Source organism: Camelus bactrianus, chromosome 15 (genome assembly GCF_048773025.1).
Source record: "Camelus bactrianus isolate YW-2024 breed Bactrian camel chromosome 15, ASM4877302v1, whole genome shotgun sequence".
Classification (NCBI taxonomy): Eukaryota; Metazoa; Chordata; class Mammalia; order Artiodactyla; family Camelidae; genus Camelus; species Camelus bactrianus.
Window position 1 is genome coordinate 57440442 of NC_133553.1, and position 21598 is coordinate 57462039.

The following is a 21598-nucleotide window of genomic DNA, read 5'->3' on the forward strand; positions in this document are numbered from 1 at the left end:
AGCAGTAGCAATTAGGGATAGGTAGGCTCAAGAAAGGATTTTTGTTTTTTTTAAAGAAGGAAGGTGTTGGATTATGCTTATATGCTAATCAGGATGATTTATTAAAGTGGAAGAAATTGGTCATACAGGAGAATTATCCAAGAGTTTAGTCCTGAAGGGGAATGAGACAGAGGGGAATTATCCAAGAGCTAAATTCTTGTAAATGGGATGGGATCCTAAATCCAGATTTGGCCTCAGTAGGAGACATTACTTGACAAAAAGTGGAGACAGTCAGGATAAACATTTGGAATTAATGTCATACTTAGAATTCTGACAAAGTTCATGCACAACATAATTATGTTATGCATAATAATAAAGTATTAACATTTATTGAATGTTTAATGCTGTGTCTTGCATTCTTTAACAAATACTGTCTCGTTTTACCCTCATAAAACCTTATGCATTTGAAATTATTAACCCCATTTTATAGATGAGAAAATAAGATTCACAGAGATCAAGTTGCCAAAGATCACATAACAAGTTATTTTTAGACCCAGGATTGTTAAATTTCCAAAATTCTCAATCTTGAATATTCCTGTAACAAAGGACTGAAAGAGAGGTAGATATCCTGTCTCATTTTTCTTATGAAAATGGATTCTTGATCAAGCAGTTCTCATTAGTAGGTTTATTTACTTAGAATACTGAAAGTATATTATAAATTCCCAAAGAGGGGCTCTGTAAGGATTTATTAGTCTAATTTTCTACATGTGCAGATAGGTTAGCATTTATATTTATCACTATCAAGTAACTTTAGTAAAGTAGGTATACCAAATTAATTTGTTGATCATTTATTGTTAATAGTAAACTTTTTTGTAAGAAGATTGAAAGACTGTTTGATCCTGAATATTTGAATCCAGATTCTCGGAATAATGCAGCAACATTATACAGGTATAGAGATATATTTTTCTTGATATGCTACACAGTGCAGCTAAATTCTTTAATTTTACTATATTTAACATCTTCTTTTTGGATGTTTTTTGTGTCTTCCTTATGTTATAGATGCAGTTTGTGTAAGAAACTTTTAACAAAAGAAACAGAAAGAAGAATTCCTTGCATTCCTGGAAAAATCAATGTGGATCAACATGGAAATATTATCTACATTCACATAAGGTGTAGTGAAAATAAAAATACAGCTTTTTCAATGTGAATTAATAGTGTATTTATAAAAGCAAAACTACTGTCATAAGGGATAGGATACCATCTTTTCTACATGTGATCCAACTTTGATTTAGAAAGATGCTACTTTCAAAACAGTTGTTGTAAAAGCTGCATTTTATTTACTGGATAAATTTCATGTTTTTAAACTTTAGTAAAAATTATTGTGCATTAATCTTGAAAGATACTACCGTCAGTGCCATTAAAATGATTTTTTTTTCACTAATAGATTTTAGTTATTTATATAAGTGTTACATTGAATTTGACAAGAGAACCAGGTATACTTTCAGGTGAATTTTGGTGAATGAGGGAAACTGTCTTTAAACTTGAATTTTCCATAATGTATTTATTCTTCATACTTTGTCAGTATTCCATTAATGCATAGTCTTTTTTTACTCCCTTTTAAGTGCAAAAGTAGTTCTCCTTTTGAGTTGGGGAGTGATAGGAGAATGTTGTATGTTGGTATAATGTCTTAGGAAAACAAAAACTTTAAAACATATCCATATGTTCTCTGACAATATCCTGCTGCTAGGAATTTATCCAAAGAGTTAATGTTGATTTATGAAAGCACTTAATAAGGACATTTATTGTGTATATAAATAGGAAAAAAAACACTCAAATGAATAAATGAACTAATATCCATATAATAGTATATCTATATAAAACATATCTAGTCAGTTCTTAATGTGCAGCCTTTGAGAATGTAAAAGAATACATACTTACAGAGAAAGTTGTTAGTGGTAAATTAAGTAAGAACAAAAAACAGGCTATAAAACAAAACTAAAAATGTGTGCACTAAAATGTTAACTATGGTGTTACCTTTGAGTGATAGTATTATGGATTCATCTTCTCTTTGTTTTTTTTCTATATTAAAAATGTACAACACTTTTATTAAAAAAAAAAACCCACAAATGTTAGATTTCATATTTTGAACGTTAAAACAGAAATCCAGAAAAACACATTTGACCCTAGCATTAATAGTACAGTCTCAACTTTAAAGTGTTTCATTTTTCTCTGCATATAATAATAAGGGAATTTCATTTGTTAGAGTAAGCACTTGGGATTTTATACTTTTTTGTCTTGAGACTTGATTTTACCTGTGAAATTACTTCCATTTGACAGCAACAACTTAATATTACTGTGTAAAAAAACTGACATTAAGTTCAGTGTTCATTATTGTTTTATTCAAAGTATTTTCCTTTAAGTCAGCTGTTGGTGGCATTTTTTAAGTAGTCTAATTAAAGCAGATGTGCCTGTGTAATTTGTAATAACTTGATGATATTTTGTTATTTGTTGAACTAAGGATAAAAATAACAAAAGTTCAAGAAGATTAGAGACTTGCAGAAAAATGGGAACCTGTTATATATATGACCATGGCAAATGGAGTTTTAAGGCTTGTCTATTTTTTTACGTTCATATCAGTTAACTTAAAAATGTATATTACTGAGACTTAATTTTATATTACTTAATTACTCAATTACTAAAAAAAATGTCTTTTGGAAATAATTTAAAGAACTAAGATGTTAATGAAATGTTTAGAATCACCAACAATTAACAACCTATTTTATAATATGTAATATTAGAGTAAAGGTTCTGTTTAGGAACGGATGCCTAAGTCCCACATATTAGCCTGCTCAAACTACATTTAATTTATCTAGTATAGTAAAATAATTCAGCATCCATCTTTCACACCTTTTTCTGTTGTCCAAAGGGGAAAAAAGAATAAACAAACTCCCAAGTGAAATTTTCTCTATCATTCATTGTAGTCCATCCCATGGCCATCATTTGGGGAATATTCTTGGAAATAAGCCACAAAATTAAAAACATTTGCTGAAACAAATTGTCTATATTGCTTGCTTGTAAAATAATATAACAACTGATGTTCTTTTCCTCAGAGATAAGACTTGGGATGTTCATGAGTATTTGAATAGTCTTTTTGAAGAATTAAAATCTTGGAGAGATGTATATTGGCGCTTGTGGGGAACAGTCAACTGGCTAACCTGTTCAAGATGTTACCAAGTGAGTTTTTTCTTTTTTAATATTCTGCTCTGTAAACATTGAGAGCAGGCTCTTTTGATATATGCTGCTTAATTAATTTGTTTTGGCGTGTTTGGACAATATCTGACATCTTTTTAAGAAATTAGTGACAAAAATGATGGTGCTGTTAAACATTGCTTGCCTATGACTTCATTTCTCTGCCTCTGTTTCTTGCTTTTTTAAATTTTCATTGCTGAAACAATCAGTGAGTTGGGTGAATTTATAGAAAACTAACAGGTTTTAAGTGATCAAATACATTTTTTTCAGTGGAAAAAAATACAGAATCCTTATTGTCTTTTATTATTTCCAGCCAAACTGCTTCTCTGTTAGCCCATAAATTTCTTTAGAAATTCAGAAACACCTTGCAGATGGGGTGCTGTTGATATGTGCCCTTCTTGTTATAATTGTGTTCCCAAAAAGGTTTTGTTCATTCTTTTGTAAATGAAGTGTATAATAAAAGCACTAGAGAGCTTGCTATTTCAGGGTACCTATAATAAATCCTTTTATATAATAAGTAGATCTTTATTGGTCATAATCATTCCTAATTAGTCTTACATATTAATTTAGAGTGATCTACATAAACTTTTTTATGAATCCCTTGGGCCTTCTTGCCCCCAGTAGTTTTCCTCTCTCACTGGGGTAATGATTTCTAGTAGAGGGAAGAAATACTGGAGAGCAGCTAATTTTAACCATCAGAGTGAGATTTTCCAAACTGTATAAGTTTCTACCTAGTGGACTCCGTCTGTCCCCACGGTTTTTTTTTTCCTAATTTTGTAAGGAACTGCCATACTCTTTGTTGGAAAGTGGAGGAAGGGAGGATTTATTTACTTGTTTATTTTTTAATGGAGATTCTGGGGTTTGAACCCAGGACCTCATGCAGGTGAAGCATGCACTCTACCACTGAGCTATACCCTCATGTGCAGTGTAATTATATGCCATAAAATTCATTCATTTTAAGTGTACAATTTACTGACTTTTAATAAATTTACAGAATTGTACAACCACCACCATCCAACTTTAGTATATTTCCATCATCCCCCAAAGATCCCTCGTATCCATTTGCTGTCACTCACCAAACTAGTCTCACCTTTAACCCCCGACAACCGCAAACCTACTTTGTGTCTCTAGAGACTTGCCGTTTCTGTACATTTTATGTAGGTAGAACCTACAGTATGTGTTCTTAAGTATTTTTGAGATGTACAATTTCATTGTGGGAATAATAGTTGATTTTATGCATTTCTTTTATTCAGGCTTTTCTCTGTATAGAATTTTCACATTGTCAATATCACTCAGAAACAGTGATTTATCCTACTGCAGGAAGTTCACTGAGTACTGTTGGCACTGGAATTTATCCCTGCTGTAACCAAAAGGTTCTTCGGTTCGACCCTACTCAGCTTACAAAGGTAAATTTTGAATGTTGCCCTTTTGTAATTACAGCACTAACACTTTGTATTTATATCTTTTCCTCTTTTATTGTTTTTAAAATATAAATATACATTCATGTAGAAAAGACTTTAAACTATATGAATAAGTGTAATAAAAAGTAAAATCCCTCTTCTACCACTCCTTCATTCTACATCTCTTCTTAGAGGCAACCACTGTTAACAGTTTCCTTTCAGACCTTGTTTTATACATTTCAGACACAAATTATATGTAGTTTTTTATATTGGAAATAGGATCAGGCTATTCATATTATTCTGTAATTTGCCCTTTTTGCTCAACAGTATACCTAGGTGACCATTGTGTGTCATTTTATTAACTGCTGCATATTTCACAATTTATTTAACTAGTCTCCTATTGATGAACATCTCGGGTGTTCCAGGTTGATAGCATTACAGTGTTGCAGTGAACATCCTTGCACATTTATCTTGGTACAGTATGTGATTATTGCTCTAGGTTAGAGTCCTCAATCTCTAATACTTTTGAAAATGTTATGTAATTAAATTTCACTAATGGATGAAAGGAACCTAAAGCTCTTCATCATCATCAGTACAGCAAATATTTATGAAATGCCGACGTTGCGTCACAGACTGTGCAAAACAGAAAGCAGCGTGCAAAATTGGGTAGTTTTTTCCTTCATGGAATTTACAGGTGAGGCAATAATATCAAAAGGGGGAAAGCATGCAAAGGAATGTTTGAAGAAGTATGTCAGACCATAAATTTCTGTATTAGGCTGGTCTGACCTGGGCCTTGAAGTCAAGGGAAGCCTCCCTCCATTAAGGAGTTGGCATTTGGTGAAGATCCAAAGGGTGGGTAGGAGTACGCGAGGAGAAGAGGGAGGGAAAGAGCCCTCTCGTCAGAACAGTAAGGCCAAAAGGAACACGGTGAGTAAGCAAGACTGAAACTGCCTGTTACAGAAAACATGCATAGCTCAAGACAGGGATAGAGAGGGCAGTAAGATGTCAGACCACGAAGGGGCAGGACCTCATAGGCCACGTTTAAGTATTTTCTTTATTTCAGATTTTGAAAATATCAGTTGCGTGTGGAGAATGGCTTGGGGAATAGTGAGTGGAGTCAGGGATGAGAGAAGCTATCAGAATAGTCTTAGAAAGATGATGCTGACCTGGACTGCGGTTGTGGAAATGTAAAGAAATGGATGAATTAAGTATTTAGGAGGTGAAACTGAATTGACTTGATGGATTGTTTCACAGAGGGAATAGGAGGAGTCAAGGATGACTCAGTTTCTTCCTTGTACCACTGGGTAGATGGTGCTTCTATTCACTGAGGAGGAAACAACAGAAGGGATCAGGTCTGGATAGGATCTCATGAATTCTGTTTTGGACATTTTGAGTTTGAAGTGCTTTATGAGATAATCAGGCAAAGAGTGATAGATATGTGGGTTTTCATGCTCAGAGAGTGTCTCGGCTGGAGGTACTAATTTGTAAGTCTTCTTGCAAATAAGTGATAACTGAAGCCAGCACGTATGGATGAGCATAAGGGCAGAGGGCCTGCAATGGAGCCTATAGAAACTCCAACATTTATTGGCTGACTAGAGAAGCATGAGCCTGCAAAGGAGAATGATCAGGAGCAGAAAGAGTAATAGGAGGGAAATCAAGAATAGTGTCATGAAAGTCAAGGGAGCAGTATTTAAAGAGAGAGTGGTCCATAATGCCAAATGTTGCCAAGAGATCAAATAAAATAATGAAAGAAATGAGCAATTTTCCAGTGAAGACATACAAATGGCCAAAAGGCACATGAAAAAAATGCCCGATATTGCTAATTATCAGAGGAATGCAAACCAAAACTACAATGAGGTATCACCTCACACCAGTTAGAATGGCAATCATTAAAAAGTCCACAAATGATAAATTCTGGAAAGGGTATGGAGAAAAGGGAACCCTCCTGCACTGCTGATGGGAATTGGTGCTGCCACTATGGATAATGGTATGGAGATTCCTCAAAAAACTAAAAATCAAGTTACTATATGATCCAGCAGTCCCATTCCTGGGCATATATCCAGAAAAGAAGAATTCTAATTTGAAAAGATACATGCACCCCAATGTTCATAACAGCACTATGTACAATTGCCAAGACATGGAAACAACCTAAATATCCATCGACAGATCAATAGATAAAGAAGTTGTGGTATATTTATACAGTGGAATACTACTCAGCCATAAAAAAGATAAACTAATGCCATTTGCAGCAACATGGATGGACCTGGAGAATGTCATTCTAAATGAAGTAAGCCAGAAAGAGAAAGAAAAATACGTATAATATCACTTGTATGTGGAATCTTAAAAAAAAAACAAAAAAACAAATGAACTTATTTACAAACAGAAACAGACTCATAGGCATAGAAAACAAACTTACAGTTACCAGCAGGGAAAGGGGATAGGAAGGGATAAATTGGGAATTTGAGATTTGCAGATACTAACTACTATATATAAAATAGATAAACAACAGTTTTTTTCTGTATAGCACAAGGGACTATATTCGATATCTTGTAGTAACCTATAATGAAAAAGAATATGAAAATGAATATATGTATGTTTATGTATGACTGAAGCATTATGCTGTACACCAGAAATTGACACAATATTGTAAACTGACTATACTTCAGTAAAAAAGAGTGAAAAGGCAACTTACAGAATGAAAGAAAATATTTTAAAATCATATCTGATAGGGTCTAGTAGCTGGAATATACAAAGAACTCTTACAACTCAACAACAAAAGGACAATAAAGTAATGTGAAAGAACTCTGTATAGAAAACATAGAACATTACTGAGAAAAAATAAAGCTAAAAAAATGGATTGTTGTACCATGTTCATGAATTCAAAGATTCAGTATTGTAGAGATGTAAATGTTCCCCAAACTGACCTATATTGATCCATTGATCCATGCATTCTCAATAAAAATCCTAATTCTACAATGTTTATGGAAATATAAAGAGCCAAGAATAAATAAGATACTCTCAAAAGAACACAAAAGTAGAAGTACTTGCTCTGCTCAATATCAAAATTTATTGTCTTTGGTAATTAAGACAAGATGATACTAGTGAAAATTTTTTTAAATATAATTTTATTCTGTCAATTCTCTTTCTGATTTTGTAAGGAACAGCCATACTCTTTTCTTTGGGGGAGGGGGTGAGAAGGTAATTATTTATTTACTCATTTATTTAGTTTTTTTAATGGAGGTTCTGTGATTTGAACCCAGGACCTCATGCATGCTAAGCATGCACTCTACCACTGAGCTATACCCTCCCCCCACCCCTGATGAAGATTAAACAGATGGACCAACAGAAGTGAGTGAAGTACAGTTGACCCTTGAACAACACTGGTTTGTACTGTGTGGGTCCACTTATAAATGAATTTTTTTAAATAAATACATACAATACTACATGATCTGTAGTTGGTTGAATCTGCAGATATAGACTTCTAACTCTGGGTCTTGAGCGTCCTTGGATTTTGGTATACATGGGGACTTCTGGAACCAATTCCCCACGGATACGAGGGATGACTATACTTAAAGCCACTTGAATACTTGACTATGACAGAGTGACATTACAGACCAGTGGGCAAAGGATAAACTTTGTAGTAAGAGGTACTGAGGATATTGGGATATCAAAATGAGGAAAAAAACAGAATTGGACTCTGGCCCAAAATCTTTGCCCAAAAAAAGCCTATATGTGAGACAAAAATTAATAAAGCTATTAAAAGATAATACCATAGAGGAAGAAATTTAAATTCAAGTATATTAACTACATTAAATAAACTGAGACTGAGAGACAAATTTGCAGATATTAGCAACACATATCTATAAAAGGTTCATATTTAGATTTTTTTAAACTCATGTGTATCAGTAAGAAAAATAGGAATTTCACACAAGAAAGTTTCTTGTCCAGTAAACATGAAAAGGAGCTAAATCTCGTTTGTTTGTCATTGGGGAAATGGCAAATTAAAACCAGAGTGAGCATGTACTCACCAGAAACACTAAAATTAAAATGTCTCACCAAGTGTTAGTGAGAATATAGAATAATAAGAACTCTCATACACTGCTGATAGTAATATAACGTGGTACCCATGAGCACTTGTGCTTCGGGTAACATGTAAAAGAATATTCATAATAGTGTTACTTGTAGTAGCTCCAAACTGGAAACAACCCATCCATCAACTGTGGAATAGATAAGCAAATTGTGACTTCATACAGTGGAATACTATACATTAAAGCAAATGTTAGTTACATGCAGTAACATGGTTGAATTGTAAAAACAGTATTGAAACTAAACTAGTGTTTAGGGATGCATCCTTGAGTGGTAAACAGATAAAAGCAAGAGAGTGAGTACCATAAATGTTGAGATAGAGACTATCCTTCTGGAGAAGGGAGGCCGTTATGGTTGGGAATGGGCCTGTGCAGACTCCTGGAGTGCTGGCTATATTCTATTTTTTAATGCGGATGGTGTTACATGAATGTTCTTGGGTATTTGTTAAGGTGTACATTTATGTTTCATGCTCTTTTCTGTATGAGTATTGTTTTTTCTTGAGAAAAAGCTGTAAAATCATTGAGAGGATGGTATGACTGGGCAAAGAACAGAAACATACAGTCATCTTTAAAGGAATGTTTCTCTATAATGAACCAACCTCTCAGATTTAGTCTCTTGCACAACAGGGTTGTAAAGTGAGGGACCACATGGTTGCTCTTCGTGATCAAGGTGAGGGTGAAGATTTGCTGTCCTGTCCAACTGCTAGAATCCTGGACGATCTGCACAAACACAAAGATGTCATTCTTGTGCCTTTTGCTAAAGACACAGTTAGGTGAGATGGGGGAAACACTGTACTGCAGCTTTATTCAGTGGTTCCCATCCTTGAATCCTGTATCCCCTAGTGCTTCCCTAGATTAGTAATGGCAGTCCTCAAGTAGTTTACATTATTCCAGAAAGCTTAACTGAAATTATGTTACTTTACAATAAGGGCAAGAAGCTGTTTATTTGATAGGAAGAATACCTCAAAAAATTGGAGGTCCGAGGGGAAGAAAAACTAATAAAAGGAGTTTCTGATGATTGAAAAGATGGGCCCTGCAGTCCAATTTTTGAATTTTTTTGTTTTTCCAAGTTACTTAAGCTCATCTTATCTTGATTGATGGAACTAGAAAAAAAATGATGATTGAGGTTATCTTTGCATAAACTAGAATTCCTTGGATTCAGTAATTTCTGAAGTCACTTCCATCATTTTGCAGTTGCAGCAGGCTGTCAGGTTAGGGGTTGGAGGACTCTCTAATGAAGGCTGTTCTCAAAGCAGAAACCGTCATAGCAGCCTATTTCACCACCTGACAGGTATGATGCTGGGCGTGTAGTCATGCTTCCCCCATATGGAGTGACTTCTGCTAGGGGAATCACTAGATGCATTAAGAAATGTAAATATTGAAGAGGTACACCTTATACTCGAGAACTGTGTTTCTAAGGAGCAATTTATAAAACATTTGCAATTAAGAAAAGATTATTTGCATTTAAATTCTTAAATTGAACACTTCTCCATAAAATGTCTGTTTCTTTCAAGTGATTCTGGGGTTGGTCTCTGTGATGAAAAGGGTCTAGACTGTGATGTTTTACTGGAACCAAATACACCATGGGGTCCCAAGAGTGGGGAGCTCAATGCTGTGAGTAGTTTGTTTCATTTATTCTTTACTTATAAAAACAATTGATGACATTTAATCTTTGACAGATACCTGATTGGTTTAAATTGAAATAGAAAATTTCAGTTAGTCTGCGTTTACTGATTATCGTAACAAGATATTAAGCTGAGTTAACAGGACTGTAAGGGTGATAGGATACATTCCTTGCCCTCAAAGAATTAATAATTAATCAACTTATATTTTGGGAAAAAATATAACACAGTCTTCAGGGTTTATTATGGACAAATAATGATTTGAGGAATAAAGATGTTTGAATTGGATATTTTATCCTCTCCTAGTCTTACAAACTTTTTTTGGTATGAAATTTTTTTTTTAATTGTTATCAGTAATACATTTCATTTTCCCAAGGTTTCAAAACAGGTATTTTTAAGGTGACCAGAAAGCTTTGATTCCTTTGATTCCTGTTACTAATACACAAGAAATCTCTTTGCTTATAAACTTTCCATGTTTGTGTTGGTTAAAGTAGCATGTACTTGAGAAAATGAAATATTCCATGTAAAATGCATTATAATGTCCAGATGGGTATATGTGTTTAATTATTAACATTTATTTTTAAACTATATATAAAATAGCAAATTAGATTTCTTAAATATCCGTATAGAATCTGGTTCCTTAATTTATAATAAATATAAACATTAAAAAGTGATTGAAATAATTCAAAATCTAACTAAAATTATATTACTTCTACATGTGATTTCTTGTCCTTTGGAAATTATAATAGGAAATGTTGGATTTTTTTCTTTTTTGTAAACATACACATTTTCCTCAAGGCAGAAGATGTTAAAGATGATAATATATCACTTTCAGATGAGTTTAAAATTATTTTTCAACCTGGAAAGGAACTATACTTGAAACTTTTTCCACCTCTTTCACAATATTCATTTGAAGATAGGGAGCTGTAATCTTGGAAGATGCAGATATATTAATTTCCTACTTTGTCTTTTTTATAGTTCTTGTCACTGAAAAACTGGACTCTGCAACTGGTAAGTGAGCAACTATATTCTGCTTTTATGAATCTCTTTCCTTCTAAATCAAAGTTTAGTTTAATAGAATCTTATCAGTGCCTTATTTTATACATTTTAGTTAAACGTATGCCATCCTTTTCAGCTTCCATAATTTTGTACTTACTAAAAATGTCATTGTTTAAAACAGACACATATTCCATTATCTAGTTAAATAATCCACAAGTCTTCTTAAATGACTTTTTATTTATTTTTTAACTTTTTTTTTATTGATTTATAATCATTTTACAAAGTTAAATGACTTTTTAAAAGTCACTTTTAAGTCACATTAAAGACATTGAACAAAGCAACAAATCAATTAAGTTTCAGTGATTTTGTTGATTTGTTGATTTTTAACCTATTTGCCATTACTGTGCCATCTGCCACCAGTATTCACAAGATTGGAATAAGAATTATGAGATTATGTTAATACTGGCAATTATTATATTTTAATTTAATCTTAATATCAAGGAATGTACTTTCAGTTGAGTGATAGAGGTGCAATTCAACAAATACTAAGTACCTATCACTCTGCTATAATGTATGAAGGAAATAAATTTTTAAAATTTTTTATGTAATGTGATCCTGTCCTAAATATAAAAATTCTTATATCCATTTCCTGAGTGTTATGCTAGACAGTGGTCATTTTATCAGTTCTTGTTTGGCTCATTAATCCAAAATAAATTGAGACAAATGCATTTGAGAGAATTCGTTGCTGATGTGATAATATAAAATTTTAATAGGATGTGTTTTGGTTTTTTTTAATTCAGAAACAACAGTCATTATTTTCAGAAGAAGAAGAATATACCACCGGATCTGAGGTCACTGAAGATGAAGTTGGAGATGAAGAAGAAGTATCCAAGAAACAAAGTATGGATTTCTAAGTTAAAATCAAGTCTCGCTTTTATGAAGGGATTGTATTCTGAAGGCTTTAATACAAGACATGAGGAATTGGCTTTATAAGTCTACATGGTAGGTTACAACATGGAAAAAATAAAGGAGGCTTCATCAAGATTCCCTAACCTTGACACTAACACAGAATACTCAAACTACTTTTAAAAGTTCAGTGTACTAAGAAAGAATCCTCCAAGTTTTCATTTCAGGTGTAACCTCATGGATTTCTCAAAATATCTGACTATCACAGTGGACCTGAGATGATTTGAAATGACACTCAAATGAAGTACTAAATAATAGTCATCAAAGTATGATTTTTAAAAAATTAAAAACATGATTTTATCCAATTACAGAATGAACTTGTGTCAAATTTTTTCAGCCCATTTGTAGGAGAAATAGCAGGGGAAAGTGGTTCAAAGAGCATTTGAAGACTCAAGTATTTGTAGGCATTTGAAAAAAGAGTGTTGAAAAAAGATTGCAGGTTAGATAGAAAACTGATTAATGTCCTACAAAGGCAATAAACCCATAATATTTGGGGTTATCTTTTCTGTAAGATGGAAATCATTTGCAATTCCATTAGACACAAAAATTTGCAAGTTAATATGAAACTTCATAGTATCTAGGCTTTCAACCAATGGTAGAGAGGAAAGTCAAACACGAGGACATTCTTAGAGGATTAAGTGATTCTTGGGTAGGCTTGTTACACAGTCCTCCAGTATAACACTTAAAGGAGATACAATCTTCCCTTTCCCTTATTTCCAAGTTTTATATAATTCTTCTTGACATGCTGCATATCTTAATGAAAAAACTACTCCTTTATCAATTACTTTTTAATACTAGTTAGTCAAGGAGAAAATGCTACTATATTGTGGGGTTTTTTTTCCACAGTTGATTTAGGTATAGTTTACAATGTAATAAAATTCACCTATTTTTAGCAGGGGAGGGTATAGTTCAGTGGTAGTGTGCATGCCTGGCATGCACAAGGTCCTGGGTTTAATCTCCAGTACCTCCATTAAAAAAAAAAAATTCACCCATTTTTAAGTGTATGCTTTGAAGAGTTTTGGCACAGTTGTATAAACAACACCAAAATCAAGACCTAGAACATCACTCCAAACAGTTACTCCTACTCAGTTGCCTTTCCCCACTCCTAGTCCCAGGCAACCACTAATCTGCTTTTTGTCCTGTGGTTTACCTTTTCTGAGCTCTCCTATAAATGGAATCATGAGTAATCGTTTGTGTCTGGTTTCTTTCAGTTAGTATGATGTTTTTGAGATTCATTCATATTGTTGTGTATATCCGTAGTTTGTTCCTTTTATTGCAGAGTAGTATTTCATTATATAAATATACCATAATTTGTTTATCCATTCACCATTTCATGGACATTTGGGTTGTTTCCAGTTCTTGGCTGTTAGGAATACTGCTGTGAATATTTGCATACAAGTCTGTGTGGACATATGTTTTCATTTTTCTTGGGTAGATACCTAGGAGTGGAATTGCTGGGTCATATGGTAAGTGTGTGTTTCACTTTATAAGAAACTGCCAAACTGTTTTGCAAAGTGACTGTACCATCTTTCATTCCATCAGCAATGTATGAGAGTTCAAGTTGCTACACATTTGTACCAGTACTTGGCATTATTGTTTTTTTTTCTTAACATTAGCCATTCTAGTGGGTGTATAGTTCTAGGTATCTTTTTTATGTTCTTATTGGCCATTGGTATATGTTTTGTTAAATGTCTATTCAAATATTTTGCATATTCTTTAATTGGATTATTTGCCTTATTGAATTGTAAAAGTTCTTTATATATTTTTGAATGCAGTATGTTTTTCAAATATTTCCCCTAGTCTGTGACTTGCCATTTCAAATTTTCTCTTGAGACCATCTGTCATATTTTTTTTTTCATTTTAATTATTGTGCTTTTTAGCTCTAGGATTTCTCCTGGTTCTTCTTTTATACTTTACATTTCTTTGTTGAGGTTCTCTATGTGCTTACTCAGTACTACCATTTTTCCTTTGAATATAATAGTTGCTTTGAAGTTATTATCTCCTAAGTCCAGTATGCTGGTCCTCTCAGAATCAGTTTCTGTTGACTGTTTCTTTTATGAATGGGTCGTACTTTTCACTTACTTTATCTCATAACTTTTGAGTGAAAATTGGACATTGTAGATTATCTATGTGCAACTCTGATGTCTGTTTTGTTCTTCTGAGAATTGTTGGAATTTTTGTCCTAGTAGGCAGTTAACTTTCCTCACCCAAGTTATAAATATCTGTCTCCTCCCTGGTTTGCAGTGGATAATGTCTCTGTGCAGGTTTTTTGGCTGCCAACTGCTGCTGCTTTAGCCTGCTCCCCCAGAGGCCACATCAACCTGTGTAGTTTAGTGGTCAGCCAAGGATTTGGACAAAATTTATATTCAGATTTGGGGGCTCAGCTGCTTCGTGGTTCCCTTGCTTTTTGAGTTCCCCCTAGTTTCCTAGTTGTTTTTCCAGTCCCGAGTCTGACCTCTGACACAGGCCAGTAAGACTTCTGTTCTCAGAAGCTCAAGCTAAAGGCAGTTTGGGGAAATTACCTGGTCAAAGGCACAAGAAACTCCCACTTCTCAGAAAGAGCAGTTCCATCTTGCAAGGATCAACACCCCACCCTAGTTTCTGGTTGCCTTTTTCACTGGGCTTCTTAGGATATCCCATATACTTGTGTAGTTTAACACTCACCTAAGAATTTGGACAGAGTTTATACTCACATTTTAGATCTCAGGTCTTATGTGACTTTCCTTTTTTTAATTTGTTTTTGTTTTGCTTAGATGATCTTTTTATTTCTTGTTTTATTTATATTTTGGGGGGAGGAGGTAATTAGGTTTGTTTATTTTTAATGAGGGTACTGGGGGATTGAATCCAAGACGCTAAGCACACATTCTACCATGGAGCCATCCCTTTCACCCTGACTTTTCTTAATTCCAAATCTTCCCCTTTAAATTTTCAGCTTCTCAGTTGCTTTGAACTCTGTCATCATCTTCATGGAACTCAAGGATGTAATTTTCTTTCCTGAGCTGGGGAGGTAGGGAAGTGCCCTCAGACAAGAAAACCATAAATTTACAGTTCTTAACTCTTGCATCTCTCTTTCTACTTTCCTTTGATTATTTCCAGTACCTGCAGATGGTGGTTTGTAGTATTTTTGTTCTGTTTTTATTGTTGTTTTGGAAGGAATTGTCCAACCTTTTCACACTGCCATTGTCAGATGTCCCACCCTGTCATGTCTCTTAGCAATTTTTTATAACTTTTGGTTATCTCTCACTTTAACAAAGAGACACACATCAGCGTGTCTGGACTTGTGAGCAGGCAAATAAATCTATCTAGATTATTGATACTGTTTTGTTTTTATTCTGTTATCTTCAAGGTTGTCTTCTATGTAATACGTTTTACAGGTTTTTCATTTATGGTAGTGAAATGAAGTTTCCATTTAAAATGATAGAGCAAAAGTGTATATAGGTGGTATACAAATCATTGATATTTGGGAAATAGTGACCCAGTGTATTATTCTTACCTTCAAACATAGTTGTTAGAGAAATACTTCTTTCCCCTCCCTCGCTCCTTTCTCCACTAAACTATCAGCCAGAATAAATTCAGAATATTGGCTGCAGGAATGCCCTGGTTTAGAATAGTTTGTCCCAAATCTGCTTCTTCCCAAGATCCTTTCTGTCCTACCTCCATTTTTCCCTCCATAGCCCCACCTCCTGCATGAGCAAAAGACATTTGAAAGTTTTTTTTGTGAGTTCTTCTCTCCTCCCCTTCTCAAATTGTGTTTTTCTGGGCTATAGTTTTGTTTGGTTTTTTTTAATATATAAAAATTTGGAATTACGAGATGATTCCACTGTTGATTTAGATAGAGAGAAATAAGTTGGTATAGTTTCCCCAACATTTTTCTATGTTTAATTTCACTGGGACTTTGAATTTATTGCCCTCATTTTCCCCTCATAGTTTTTCACTAAGTAGAAAGGAGAAAAGCAATTTAAATGAACCTCTGTAAAGCACTTTCAGTGTGATTTTCTCCACATATTTACTTTTTATCCAGAGATAATCTGTTAGTTTTTAAAAAATAATTTTTTTCCCAATGGTTTTATTGTTTGGATGTGAGTGCACTGGGGAAGTATGTGAGACTTATGCTTATGACATTGACCTGTTATCAGGGAAAAAGGAGAAGCCAAAGAAGTTCACTAAACAACCAAAAAAACAACTGTCTTCACCCTGTGGTCAGAAGAAAGAAAAGGCATTGGAGAAGGTACCTCTGAATTATGTATTACTATTCTAGGGTTCATATTGAGAAATAATCAAGTAGAACCAAAATCTGACAAAGAAGAATACCACAGTGGAATGCTAGCAGTGTAAAAATGAGTGATGAACTTCTGTAAAGGCTGAGATTAAAGATCTCTGAGGTTTATTGACATATGAAAATGCAGAGCAGTATGTATAGTGGCATATTATGCTACCGTTTGTGTAGAGTAGATGAAGGAATATATATATATGAATTTTCTTGTATATCCATAAAATATCTGTGGAAAGCTAACACCAGAAACTGATGATTGGATAGCTCTAAGGAAGGAAACTGGGGGACAGAGGCTTTTTACATACTGTATGTGCTGTTTGTACTTTGAGTTTTAAACCAATATTACTTATTCAAAAAATTAGTAGGCAAAAAAAAGTAGGCTTTGAATTTTTTAAATAAATTATTTTTTATGACCTTTTAAAGTTACTCTTATTTCCCCATGCCTTCAAAGGAGGGGGTAAAAAGCCAGGTAGGAATAAGAGGTTAATATAACTATATTTGGCTAAAAGAGAAACTATGGATTCCAAAAATGTGTGAAAGGCTCGGGTTGAGACAAGTTACATTGGATGGATTGTATGTTCATCTCTGTGTTAAGGACTACAGACACAGGATGAGTGGATTCTAAATCATTGCATAAGAAGGGGGCTTCCAGGTCAGACAAAGCAGGGTTCAAATTTGCAGTCTGTTTCTCTTTGGACAAATTTCTTAACTTCTCTGAAGCTGTTTTATTATAGGGATAGCACTTATCTCACATGGTCATTGCAAGGCTTCAATGAAAGAATGCTTGTAATGCTCTTGGTACAGTATCTTGCACTCAGTAAATGTAAATTCTTTTTATTATTACTTTTAACACTAATTAGTAATTGTGTTTTAATTGGGCCTTAATGTTGTCTACTTTTTTTTTAGTCAACTTCTAGAGATGTGTCTCCTTTCATGTGAGTATTGCTCCTTAATCCAATCAGGTGTCCACTGTAAAAGCATTATGCTAATTTTTATTTAATTTATTTCAATAGTGTGAGTATGCAGAAAAATAAGTGGGATGCCACAAGATCCTTGAGATTCAACCAAGATGCACAAAGAGAAGATGGTAAGTTTTATTATTTGGGTAATGTACAATTTAGGTAAAATAACAATGATAGGAGTCTTTTATTTTATGAAGTATGCTGAATAGCTTTAAAGTTTCCAACTGGAATAAGGCCCAGAATTAGCACATTCTCTTAGGCATCAACCAGAGTTTCACTGCTAGACAATCCCAGTAGATAATGTATTGTTTTATGCATCTGTGGTTTTGAGGTCTCTTGAACTGACTTTTGCCCTCTCCTTCCACTCTAAAGATGGCTAAGTATGTTCTAGACTGATTTACATAATCTTAAAAGCAGCAGCTATTTGTGTATAAGCCATTTTACCACTTGCAACCTAAAATTCTTCAGAGATAAATATGTCTGTGAATAATATCCAATGATGTTTCCATAAACTCTTGATAATTGCAATCTTCTTTAAGAAATAAAAGTTATTAATCATCCTCATAAAAAGTAAGGTTTATTAATTTTTTACCTTCAGATCAACGGCGGATGTCTGAAATTACCGGGCACCTGATAAAGATGAGATTGGGTGATCTGGACCGAGTCAAGTCAAAAGAAGCAAAAGAAGTAAGAATTATGTCCTAGTGTACTGTGCTTGCTTAAAAATGCCTTCCTACTTTATTTTCATCACGAGCATAAAGATGTTTTAAGAAGAATTTTAAAAGAGTAAATATTTGGATATATTTTTATATTCTGTACCAGTTAGTCAGATCATTCACATAAAAGTTTTTTTTTTTTACCACTTCTCACTACCCATGGATGATAGGTCCTCTATAACACACATAATAAGGTACATTGTCACTGAAAGTGTAGTGTTCCACCAAGAACAGATCAACTCTGTGCATTGCTGACTATCCAGAGGGTGACTTCCTGGAGGTTGCTGATTTTGATCAACTCTGCATGCAGTGCTGACATGTTATTTTTAAAATAAGGTGTTATCTTGCTGAAAATGATGACTAGAAATACCTGTACTCTTACTAGAACTACGTATTAGTCATAGCATTATATATCATCATTAGTACTGTATTATGCATTCATAATAACTCTTGAGCCCGTAATTACTTATTTAAAAATTTACTTCCCTATAAAGGTTCTAAAAGAAAACAGAGGAAAAGAATATTTATCACCATGGGTTAGGCAAACAGTTCTTAGCTACAACACCAAAAGTGTAATCCATAAAAGAACAAATTGGCAAATTGGACTTCATCAAAATTTAAAACCTGTTTTTGAAAGGCATTAGTAAGAGAGTGAAAAGACACGACATAAACTGTGAGAAAATATATGTAAAATATTTATCTGGTAAAGGATTTGTATCCAGAATATATAAAGAAATCTCAAAACTCAATAATAAAATAAATAATCCAATAAAAATGAATGGGCAAAAGATTAACCACACATTTCATGAAAGAGGGATGTAGGTAGCAAATAAGCACAGGAAAAGATGTAGCATCATTAGTCATTAGGGAAATACAAATTAAAACTTCAGTGAGATACCACTGCACACCAAGTAGAATCTCTAAAATTTTTTTAAAAACATTCTGGGAAGGATATAGGGCAACTGGAACTCCCATATGTAGCTAGTAAGGATGCAAAAAGGAATGGCCACTTTGTAAAAGAGTTTTATCTGTTTCTAATAACACTGACTATGTTTACTCACCATACAGATGAATTCACACTGTTTTTTAGTGGCTTTATTTAGAATTGCCAAAAACTAGAAACAACCCAAATATCCTTTACCTGGTAAATGAGTAAAACTATGGTACATATAAAAAAGAACAAGCTACTGATACATGCATGCCTCAACATAGCTGAATCTCCTATATATATTATGCTAAGTGAAAGAAGCCAGATTCAAAAGGCTACAGACTATATGATTCTATTTATATAATGTTCTGGAAAATGCAAAACTATAGGGACATAAAACAGATCAGTGGTTGCCAGGAACTGGTAGTGTCAAATTGATTGACTTAAAAGAGGCACAAGGGGACTGACAAGGGCTTAATTTCCAGAATATATAAACAGCTCATATAACTCAATAACAAAAAAACAACAACCCAAACTAAAAATGGGCAGAAGACCTACACAGACATTTCTCCAAAGAAGACATACAGATAGCCAATAGGCATATGAAAAAATACTCAATATCACTAATTATCAGAGAAATGCAAATCAAAACTACAATAAGGTATCTCACATTGGTTAGAATGGCCATCATTAAAAAGTCCACAAACGATAAATTCTGGAGAGGGTATGGAGAAAAGGGAACCTTCCTACACTGTTGGTGGGGATATAATTTGGTGCAGCCACTATGGATAACAGTATGGAGATTCCTTAAAAAACCAAAAATAGAATTACCAGATGATCCAGCAATCTCACTCCTGGACATCTATCCGGAGAACATTCTAATTCAAAAAGATAGAGGCACCCCAACGTTCATGGCAGCACTATTTAATAACCAAGACGTTGAAGCAACTCAAATGTCCATCTACAGATGGTTAGATAAAGAAGATGTGGTTTATGTACACAATAGAATACTACTTAGCCATAAAAAAGGATGAAATAATGCTGTTTGCAGCAACATGGATGGACCTAGAGATTATCATACTAAATGAAGTAAGTCAGAAAAAGACAAATATCATATGATACCACTTTTATGTGAAATCTATAAAGTGATACAAATGAACTTATTTACAAAACAGAAATAGACTCATAGACATAGAAAACAAACCTATGGTTACCAAAGGGGAGAAGGAGGGGGAGGGATAAATTAGGATGTTGGGATTAACAGATACACACTACTATATATAAAATAGATAAATAACAAGGACCCACTTTATAGCACAGGGAACTATTATTCAGTTTCTTGTAATGAGCTGTAATGGAAAACAATCTGAAAATATCTGTGTATATATGTATATGTATAACTGAATTGCTTTGCTGTACACCTGAAACTAACATTGTAAATCAATTACACTTCAATAAAAAATGAAACTTAAAAAAAAGAGCCTGAATCTAAAACATATCAAAATAAAGTCACTTCTAAGTTAAAAAGTAATGCCATTTCAGCAAAGCAGAGCTTCTTTCTATTGGTTCCATAAAGATAATAAATTAAATTTGCTTCTTTACCCTTTAGTTTGCAGGAGGTATTTACTCCAGGCTCGAAGCACAAATCAAGGCCTCAGTGCCAGTCACTGCACGGCAGAGCAGCTCAGAGAAAAACACAAGGTAAATTAGCGTCGATGAATTCAGAATGCCACTGGCCTGGAAGTGAGTTTTCTGGAGGGGAAAAATCATATGAACACTAGAAGCACTAATTTTAGTGTGGTTTTATTTTGTTTCAGAAATTAGATCATCAAGATATTAATCAGGACCAGATTTTAACTTAAAAGTTAAGACTTTAAAAGGTCACGAGCACAAAACTTAATGAAAGTATAGTTTTTTTTTTAAGTTTTCTGTTTATTGAGTTAGCTCTGTTCTGAGCCAACTGTTGATGAAAATGTAAGTTACAGTGCTGCAGTGAATTAGAATTTTTATAATATTTATAGGTCATTGAAATCTCTCTTGTTCCTTGTTTTATTTCTCTTAATCTAACTAGTCTAACAGTCTAAATGTAAAATCTAATTTGTGGGTCCTATGTCATTTTACATCACAAATTTTCTTTGGAAGATTAACAGTTACTGAGATTTGATCATTAATACAGATCCAAATGCCTTATCTGCAATTCTGAAATCCAGGAAAACCCAGAAAGCCAAAAAGCTTTCGTCATACATTTGTGGCAACTCAAGCTTGATCTGATAAAGGTTTTTGTTTGTCCCACTTAATGTAATTGCTCATTGTTTCATTGAAGAAATATTAATGTGTTTGATTATGGGGCACTGCTCCAGATTCATAATATATAATATGTGAACCATATTATCTCCCCAAATTTAAAAAATCTGAATTC

The 21598-nt window shown here is 33.7% G+C and overlaps 1 protein-coding gene and 1 non-coding gene across 5 annotated transcripts in view; one reads left to right on the plus strand and one right to left on the minus strand.

The window, feature by feature from the left end:
• The window catches only part of SANBR (SANT and BTB domain regulator of CSR), a 41576-nt gene that overhangs the window by 18000 nt on the left and 1978 nt on the right, over window positions 1-21598 (plus strand). For 3 of the 4 annotated variants that reach the window (XM_074341180.1, XM_045514381.2, XM_010951894.3), the window contains 13 exons: window positions 841-927; window positions 1039-1149; window positions 3090-3213; window positions 4482-4634; window positions 9341-9486; window positions 10228-10327; window positions 11314-11346; window positions 12135-12234; window positions 16437-16528; window positions 17480-17508; window positions 17587-17660; window positions 18134-18222; window positions 20789-20880. In XM_074341180.1, coding sequence (XP_074197281.1) covers window positions 841-927; window positions 1039-1149; window positions 3090-3213; window positions 4482-4634; window positions 9341-9486; window positions 10228-10327; window positions 11314-11346; window positions 12135-12234; window positions 16437-16528; window positions 17480-17508; window positions 17587-17660; window positions 18134-18222; window positions 20789-20880 — 1230 coding nt within the window. Of the gene's footprint in view, window positions 1-840; window positions 928-1038; window positions 1150-3089; window positions 3214-4481; window positions 4635-9340; window positions 9487-10227; window positions 10328-11313; window positions 11347-12134; window positions 12235-13735; window positions 13767-16436; window positions 16542-17479; window positions 17509-17586; window positions 17661-18133; window positions 18223-20788; window positions 20881-21598 lie in introns of those variants that run through there. The other variant, XM_074341181.1, reaches the window with a different exon arrangement.
• Window positions 4075-4146, minus strand: TRNAV-CAC (transfer RNA valine (anticodon CAC)). The gene has a single exon. It is a non-coding gene; the product is annotated as a tRNA-Val (tRNA).